This window comes from Kryptolebias marmoratus, linkage group LG6 (assembly GCF_001649575.2).
Source record: "Kryptolebias marmoratus isolate JLee-2015 linkage group LG6, ASM164957v2, whole genome shotgun sequence".
Classification (NCBI taxonomy): domain Eukaryota; kingdom Metazoa; phylum Chordata; class Actinopteri; order Cyprinodontiformes; family Rivulidae; genus Kryptolebias; species Kryptolebias marmoratus.
The window spans coordinates 32,455,735-32,465,398 of record NC_051435.1 but is presented as its reverse complement, the minus strand read 5'-3'; the positions used below and the strand labels follow the sequence as shown (position 1 = coordinate 32,465,398).

The 9,664-nt window shown below is 36.5% G+C and overlaps 1 protein-coding gene and 1 long non-coding RNA gene across 5 annotated transcripts in view; both read right to left on the bottom strand.

The window, feature by feature from the left end:
- Positions 1-203: 203 nt before the first annotated feature.
- On the bottom strand, positions 204-4,890 carry LOC119617070. The gene is made up of 3 exons (XR_005233237.1): positions 1,266-4,890; positions 931-1,065; positions 204-842 (listed from the first exon to the last, which is right to left on the bottom strand). It is a non-coding gene; the product is annotated as an uncharacterized LOC119617070 (long non-coding RNA).
- A 2,052-nt stretch (positions 4,891-6,942) lies between these two features.
- Positions 6,943-9,664, bottom strand: part of tmem176 (transmembrane protein 176) — a 19,726-nt gene continuing 17,004 nt past the window's right edge. For all 4 annotated transcript variants that reach the window (XM_017441639.3, XM_037975916.1, XM_017441638.3 and 1 more), the window contains one exon: positions 6,943-7,384. In XM_017441639.3, coding sequence (XP_017297128.1) covers positions 7,307-7,384 — 78 coding nt within the window. In that variant the 3' untranslated portion in view covers positions 6,943-7,306. The remainder of the gene's footprint in view (positions 7,385-9,664) is intronic.

Genomic DNA, 9,664 nt, shown 5'->3' with positions numbered 1-9,664 from the left:
CACAGCTTTTGGCTTTTAAAGACTATGGTCTTAAACTTTTGATCAGCTGAAAAAAATCATGTTTGAGTGTAAATGCAGTTTGCAGAAAATTCCCTGCTCAAAAGTTCTTGTCTCTTGCACTGAATTTTTTCCTTTAACATTGTGAAGCTCTACTTAAAACCTTCTTAAGATCCAATAGTGCAAAATGCAAATTCTTGCAATTTTTTTGACTGGTCTTAAGATTTTGATCAGGAGTGTATCTACAGCATTTTCGTAACAACTGAAGGTAACATACTTATTTGATTGTGCTATACAATGGCACAATATGCCTGGAGAATACATAATGCCCCCCTTTAAGATGTGGATATGGCAATAAAAATAGACATTTTACACTATACCAAACTCTATTTTCATTATTTGTCTTGAAAGTTTTTTGTAATCTACATCTGAATACTCACTGTTGACTCTCCATACTGGCCATTATTGCCAAGTTCAATTCCTCATCATCTGTGTATTCGTCAGAGATAGATGCCACAAGAGTTAAATAAGATAAATAGTCTTCATCATGGACTTTTGTGGTCGGATTTCTATGACTTTGTCCAAGGTTACTTCCATCATGATTGCTGCAGCCAGGAGTGTTATCAGTTGTAACGCCTCCAAGGACAGAAATGATGGCGACATCCTCTTCATCGTTGCTACATGTTTCCAGCTTGCCATCTTCCTCATGACTTGACATTGTACCAGCTCTTGTGACATTATGGATGTCCGCACTTATCCGGGTTTCCGGCAAATCCACCTCAATACTAATCTTTGCCAGTGGTAATGCATATGTTCAAAGGTTCATTTTCTTCATCAGAGTCTGACTAAAGAAGAAAAACAAAATAAACTATCTTTTGATGATTTCTGCTCTTACCAATATGAAACATTCAATGAAAAAATAAAACAACAAACCAGAAGAGTTTTTGATGGCCTCCCATACAAGGCTTTGGTTTTGAAAACTTTGTGTATCAGCATCCCATTAAGGTCTTGACCCTCCTGGAGTTTGGGGGCAACAAGCTTACTGCCACAACCATGAGAAACTCAAGGCTGCAAAGATGTGAATGCAAAAAAATTTCCCAAGTCACATTTCTGTAAATAGTTGTTCACCAGTGTTAAAATGCAGACACGTCATTCAATTTACAAAGGAAATATGTAACAAAATTATACAAGTGAAGACAATTCTGCTTTTACTTTACATGTAAATAACAGAAGAAATACATAAATTGTGTCAGAAAATAGGCCTTTACCTGACATCTTCCGGAATGCATTCGCCAAAACCAGCCCTGATCCGTTCCACAACCGTTTTGTAGTCCCAGGCTTTCTGAAACTCAAAAGCACTGAGGACATGTCCATGCTTGTGTAATCTCAGTTTTGACCCTTGTTTGCACACCAGTCCCCAAGATGGATTTGGAAGTAGTACAACATCCTTGTTGAAATTATCAAAATACTGCAGCCTGGTTCTGAAATGACATTTAAAAATCAAATAGCAACATGACAAGCCGAAAATGTTTGCTAATTTTGAAAAAAAGAACACTATTTTCTGTCTTTGAATTCATATTTTTGCTGTACATTTATAAGTTATTTTTCAAAAATTATTTAACAAACCAAGTCATAAAATTACTGGCTTTCTATCCATCTGGCTTTTTATGTCTTGACAGATGAATAAATTATTGGGGTCCATGTACATTTTGTTCAATTGTTTTTTAATTGATTATCAAAACTTTAAAAAATGAATACATCGATTTTTAATGTATTTTTCACTTTATTCTCACATCAAAAATCTGACGATTACAAAATGCCCCGCAACCTCATTTGATTTTGATATTGTTTGTGACATCTTATGCGTTATTCTGTTCCCCTGTAAAGATCTGTCCCCCTCGTGTCGGAAGCACACACTGCAACCAGAGAGGAGGGGAGTCTGAAAGTCTTCACTGTTTTGAGAGCCGAAAAATTTCAACTGGCTAAAATATTACGTTCCCCCAGTGTAACATTGGCAAACAAAGACAAATGTGTTCAAAATCATACAGATATTAGTGTATAATGTGAGGAATGAACAACCCACAGCATAATGATTGTTTAATTCCTATGGAATAACATACAGGGTGTTAGCATCAGGCTGAAATAGTCTTTTCCAGCTTTGATGTATATATTTTTTTTCCCTTAGAATATCATTTACCAGAATAGTAAGCCTACACTCATCTTTTCAGGAAGCCTGTTTTCATGGCCAATAAGGTGAGTTTCTATTCTTTTATATCAGTAATAAAAATACATAAATAAACACCATGTGTTGGAAAGCAGTGGTGGCTGACTGATATCCTGCAGATTAAAAGGAGCATGACATAAATTGGAAAAGACTTTGATTCGCTCAGTAATTAACAAATAAAATGAAACTATGTAAAACAAAAAAACAAAACAAAATCATTATCAGAATCTTCACAAGTCAACAGAATTTCACAAAAGACGTCACAAAACAAATCAATAAATCAAATGAGGGGTGTGTTATAACCATCTGATTGTTTACGTGAGGATGAAGTGAAAGATAGAAGAAAAAAATAAACAACTCACCGATATTGTATTTTTTAAATTATTTGTATTTTTCTCACGTGATAATGAATAATGAAATAAGTCATTTTTAAAATTTTTAATTCTCAATCAAAGAACAGTGGATCAAACTGTACACGGACCATAAGCCTATTTGTTAAGCCAGACCATGATTTTATCAGAAAGTCTAAAATGACCTTTTCTTCCTTGTTGTTGATGTCCATGCACCGAAGCAATGTTGGGTTTGATAGCGAGGGGCATTTCCCCTTCTGACTGCAGCTGCAACTGGCAAAGGCATGCTACGCTGGCGGGACGGAAAAAGAGATGCTAAGCGACTATCCACCGAGTCCGGAGTTGGAGTTGAAGTTGAAGTGATAGGTTGCTGCCTAAGCGTTGTAGCATTTGACAGGGTCCTGATCGTCTCCGTTGAAGCTAAAATATTGTTGAGTAATGCCACTGCTTCTGAGAGGTGTTCAGTGGGTCGCTGAGCAGACATCAATGAAAAATATCTATTATTCTGGAAAAATATCAGCTGGAGATTGCACAAAAAAAAACAAAAAACGCGATGCTAATCCCCCTCCCACACAAAACAAACAAACAACGGTTTAATGTTCCGGTTCAATGACATTACTTCCTGTTTAACTGAGATGCCTTCCTTCTCAACCGAAATCCACAAATATTTCACTAGTGTGTATGAAAGCTTTTTACTAGTGTGTATGAACGCTTTTCACTAGTGTGTATGAAAGCTTTTTACTAGTGTGTATGAAAGCTTTTTACTAGTGTGTATGAAAGCTTTTTACTAGTGTGTATGACCGCTTTTTACTAGAGTGTATGAAAGCTTTTCACTAGTGTGTATGAAAGCTTTTTACTAGTGTGTATGAAAGCTTTTCACTAGTGTGTATGAAAGCTTTTTACTAGTGTGTATGAAAGCTTTTCACTAGTGTGTATGAAAGCTTTTTACTAGTGTGTATGCAAGCTTTTTACTAGTGTGTATGAAAGCTTTTTACTAGTGTGTATGAAAGCTTTCTACTAGTGTGTATGAAAGCTTTTCACTAGTGTGTATGAAAGCTTTTCACCAGTTTATATGAAAGCTTTTTACTAGTGACTGAGGACACATCGGGACAGACCGCTACAAGAGATCCTTCCTGCCTACAGTAATCATCATCTATAGCAACTCTTTAACAAAACCAGGATTATGAGCTACAAGAACATTTAATTTCCCTTTGGGATAAATAAAGTATTTTTGAATTGAATTGAATTGAATTGAATTTGTATTGTCTCCCAGCACAGTTGTACTACTTTAATGCTGCTGGTGTGGTAAACCTGTCTATTTGATAATAGGTGACTTTTAGTTTTGAGCATAATTTGTCTCTGCGAGGTTGTAGACTGTCTGCAGTGATAGATTTACAGCAGCATTGAAGTGCTCTTTTATCAACATGTTATTGTTATCATCATAAATACCAGGAATAGCATAAAATTTAAGTCTATATGGCCCATTTCTATTTTAGAGTCCTCCAATATTTTCCCACTTATCAGCAACTATTCTGTTCAGAATATATAATATATATTGTCTAGTATTTCTGGTTCTTTTTACATTTGTTTGAGAGAATATTTTGAAGACTAAATCTTAATAGTTTGCAACCTACATAGGAACCTACATGATTTTAATATCCAATTTTCTATTTTTTAACCCTTTTTAGGATAATTTGGATTCCACTGAGGAAATGTGCAACAACCAAATGTGAAGTATCAAGTCATAAATGTGTTCCTCGTGGTCGGCTTGATGCTTTGTACATGATTGCTGAATTGCATGAAACAGAGGATTATTTGTGCCAAGTGTCAGAAGCAGACCCTGCCAGGTGTGAAGCTAACTGCATACACAGTAGTAGTGTCCCTTGTGATAAAAAAAATGTATTCACTAAATTTTTTTAAAAGATGTGTGCGTAATTCTAACATTCGTATTTGTATTTGTATGTCAATAAAATTCTTGTACAAAAAAATTGACTTATGTACGTGAGTCTGAGAAATTGTGCAGATTAGGATTGTTTTTATTTGAGTATGAATCTAAATGCTGTGAGTCCAAAGTCTTGTGAATACAACTCTAATTTCTACAACTACAAAGTCTTCCCTTCTGTGTGGACACAAATTCAAGTCTGTGGGTATGAGTAGAAAAGTGTTGAAATGATGTCACAGGGCGGAGTAATCAATCTTTCTGGAGTACAGTTTTGAAATGGAGATAGTCAGCTTTGGGACAGTTTCTCAATAATTATTATTTATCATCAGCATTGTTTTTAGACTCAGACATTGGCCTCAGATGTTTTCTGTCAGAGGAGACATCCTATGCAGGAGTCAAAATGCTGCTCTAGCTAGGGATGTAGAGATCCAAATATCCATTCAATTAATACTATCAGTGGTATTGTATCTGCTTGATTGTATCGTGATGAGATTGATTCTTCAGTTTGTTTTTCCACCTCCATATTCAGTGCAATGAAAGGGGAAAAAATGTTTTTATGATTTTGTTTCTGAGCAAAAACAAAAGTCAATAAAAATGTAAATTCTAAAGCATTTATTCTCTATAAATTCAGTTAGTTATGGTATTTTTTGTTTGTATATAAACTTAGCCTAAAATTCATCCAGAGTTTAAAATGCAAACAATCGGGTAATTATTAGTGGAAAGCAAATTTAATAGATGTCAAAAATATTTCTTTAGATTTACCATATTGATTATAAAACATGGCAAACTGCTTTAGTCTCCAAGAAACGTTATTGGTTGCCCATATAAATTAAAAGCATCGGATTGAATTGATATCTGTGATACTGGCCCTGTTTACTTGGTATTGGATCAATACCAAATTTTTCAGTGTCACACACTACTTGCTTGAATACTATTGAGATGGGCTGCAGATGCCTACAATGAGTATTTTGAGAGAAAATTTGTGGCACAATTTTTTAGTCATCAAAACTGCAGAGACAGGACTCATGTAAGAAAATGAAGAACCAATGTGAACATTGCAAGATATTCTGGAGACTCCCTCATGAATGCCAACTGTTGTCAACCCAATGAGATACCACTGTAGAAAGAGGAAAGAAGGGTGAAACTTACTCTGCCACTGTTTTAAGCTCTTGTTAAAAGAGGGGCACCAAATATATTGATCAACAATATTTAGATTACTTGATTTATTCACCCTTATTATTTATCAAAGGCTAAAGGCTGAATCCAATCATTACAGGGAATTTTCATCATAACATGTTACCAATTAAAAGAAAAGCCTTTAATTTAAAGCCTTTTTACATTTGATTATAAAGTAGATATATATAAATTAACAAAATTAACAGAACGAAAATAAAATTAACACAGAATTTGTAAGTAATATTTTCAGTTTTAGAACCAAGGGATTATTCTGAATTATATAAAGCTGTTTAAACAATCATAATAATTCACTTCACAATGCTTTAACAATGATAACTTACTGAAGCAAAAATGAACCCTTTATGATTGGAAGGAAGATTCTGATTACAGGTTTATCTAAAACATAAGGATCTTTTAAACAGAACTTTTGGAATTAGGATGTAAATTTAGGGTTTAAATTTGGACAGTTTTGGTTATTTTTGCTAGGGATTTTCACTTTGGAATTTGGGTCAGAATCATTGTTAATAATCCAGACCAATTGTCAGATTAGTTGAAGGAAGTATCAGATTAAAAGTAAAACATTTCGTTAATCAACTTGCATCATCTTAAAATTTCCTAACCAGACTAAACATTGATTTTCTCATCACCAGGAAGGAATCTTTAGGGTGCCTTACTATGGTACAGCTGGATTGGATTAGACCTTCCCTAGAAACGATGCTGTGCAGGTTTATTTTTCCTGACCCGGCCTGTTAAAGGATAGCGTGAACCTGAGTATCAACTGAAAATCAGTGGATGTCATAGCTTGTCCAGAAGGTCATGCAGAACGGTTAAGGTGACAGCTTCTGAGGGGTCTGGAGCTTTCAGCTAACGTAGTCAGTTGGATCGTGACATGGCATCTGAGAGCAGTTCTGTAACCACTCTCTAAAGTTACAAATGGTCCTTCTTAACTCTTGTTAGATTTTCTTTACTTTACTCCTGGACTTTACAAAATAAAACCAAACAAATGATATACTTTAAACTTAGGTAAACAAATATATGATGAGGTGAAAGGAGAGGACCAAAACACAGAGACCAGGGCAAAGATGAACTGAATAACAACTAGCAAAACCAAGGTCTCTTTCTAGTTGTTATCGAAATGAGACATTAAAACCTTGTTGGTCTGCACAGATGGTGCTTAACTCTTCCTGTTCAAAAGAGGTTTTTTGACAATATCACTGAACTGTCTCCTGTAACAACAAAAAAAAAGAAATAAATTTGTTAAAAATTTGAGTTATTTTTTATTAGATAAGCACACACATAAAAATCATGAACCGTCATTTTTCACTTGTGAAAAGGTTTCAGTTAAATGAACAGATTTCATCTTTGCATAAATCACATTTTTTATGAGTCTTAGAAGAAATGAAAAACAACCTCTACTGATAAGCCCAAGAGAACAGCTTATCCCAACAATACCAAGGACTCTGTCATAACAAAAAAACCTTTTACACAGAACAGGTGCTGAAAAGGTAGGGGGTACCTTCATGCTACGCTACTATATATATATGAGACAGAAACATATCAAAACAGTTATAGAAACTCAAATGCTCTTTCACGTCAACAACACAATCTTTGGAGCTTTCACTTTTCCTCCAGATGTTGATCATTTGAGGTCAAAGTAGGTAGAGAGGGGCTGGGAGGAGAAGCTTGATTGATAGCCTGTGAACAAAGGATAAGGACGAATCATTTACTTTCTAATCTTTTTCAGACTGATCACAGAGTAGTTCGGGACTATTTGATTCTACTGCATTTCATCCACATATCCAAACAGGAGGGTTTTTGTTTCTGTTTAGACTCATAGAGACGCTGTCAAATTTGTTTGTTCCCTTTTGTTAAACACAGAAAACCGCACTAAGGTCACTGAAGTAACTTGAAACTGACAAAAGTATTAAAAAGAAAAAATATATTATATATTATATTATTATATTATTATATTATATATTATATATATTATATAAAAAACAACTAATGAAAAACAGACATTGCTTTTGAATTTTGGTTTAACATAATCATTAAATCCAAACTAATGAAACATCTCTTGACAAAGAAGATGGTATGCCAAGAAAAAATTGAAAATAATTTGACCACATGGACAGTCAGTCTGTCTGTTTAAAGGGTGAAAAGTAGTCACAGTGCTGTTTGGTATCATGGTGTGTAACACACTGAACATGGAGCACAGAAAGCTGAGGACAGAGTTGTCTCAGGAGCTTAGGAAGAAAATGACACAATGGCGTAGTAGTTAGAGCTGTTGCCTCCCAGCAAGAAGGTTGCAGGATTGCTTCCCAGCCTGGGGCTTTTCTGGGTAGAGTTTGCATGTTGCACATATGGGTTTAATCTAGGTACTAAAAACATACATGTTAGCTTAATTGGATAACTAAATTGTATCTAGGTGAGAGTGTCGTTGTCTGTCTCATTTGTTTGCTTTCCAAAGCTAAATATATGTACATACACAGAATTTCAAAGTGTAACAAAGTAAATAGACAGCCCTTTACTTTGATGTACAAGTTTGAAACTTGGTTTACTTATGAAGCTTACTGAGGACTACAAAAAAGTCTCTTGCACCATTGTTCTGAAACAAAATTGGTCATTTTGAGTTGAAGTCATTATTTTAACTTTATTTGGGGCCACTTCAAGCCTCTTACATTTGAATAAACACTTCCTACAGATTTTAAAGTATTGACTTAAAACTTTGTGAGACTTGGTGAAATTAGACATGGGAGATTAAAAGTTATCTAAAGCTTGAGATGTTGCCACAACATGTGGTTGTGGCTACACCTGAAACTTTGACATCTCACAGGCAGTGTTGTAACTCACACACACATCTGATCTGCACCAAACTCCACGTTTGATCAAAGTCCAGTGTTCAGCAGAACTACATGTCAATATTGCTGAGAACAGGAAGTTACATGTTTTACTCATGACCATTATTCTCTGACTTGCTGTTTCATATTAACTTAAATTCTGTCAGAAAAGGAATTACAAGGTGTTGTTCCTTGATACTGTTTTACTCATGGATGTTGGCCATTTTAAATTATAGAACCCACTTTGAGGATATTTTTGCCTTTTCTAGCCCTTACATTTAAATAAACAACTCCTAGAAATTCAGGGGATGTTTTTTCTTGGATAGGAGCTGCACTTTTTGCCTGTTATTAGGACACAGGCTGGAGCCCTGCCAAGCTACGAGGGCTGTTCATTGCTGCTTGCAGATTTTATTTTTTTTAGTTGGCTGTCCTTATTAGTTGTCGGTGGTAATATAGTAAAAAGTTGTTTGCTAGCCACCTATGAAAGAAGAAGCAGCTGCATGAAGGGCTTCAAATTGAAAGATGATATCAAAAGTAAAGCTGAATGCAAATTCTGCTCATCAAAAATGTCAAGCTCCTCCCTGGGCTGCCACCTTACCGTGGTGCAGGGGTTTGAGTGTCTCAATGATCCTAGGAGCTATGCTGTTAGGGGCTTAATGCCCCAAGTAGGGTCACCCAAGGCAGACAGGTGAGGGGCCCGACAAAGTGCAGCCCAAAGACCCCTTATGATGAAGAAGATTATTGGACACAGTGTTCCCTCGCCCGGACGCGGGTCACCGGGGCCCCACTCTGGAGCCAGGCCTGGAGGTGGGGCACGTTGGCGAGCGCCTGGTGGCCGGGCTTTCACCCATGGAGCCCGGCCGGGCACAGCCCGAAGAGGATAAGTGGGTCCCCCTTCCCATGGGCTCACCACCTATGGGAGGGGCCAAAGGGGTCGGGTGCAATGTGAGATGGGTGGGGACCTTGGCGGTCTGATCCTCAGCAACAGAAGCTGGCTCTCGAGATGTGGAATGTCACCTCTCTGGTGGGGAAGGAGCCTGAGCTGGTGTGTGAGGTTGAGAGGTTCCGGCTAGAAATAGTCGGGCTCACCTCAACGCACGGCTCTGGAACCAGTCTCCTTGAGAGGGGTTGGACACTC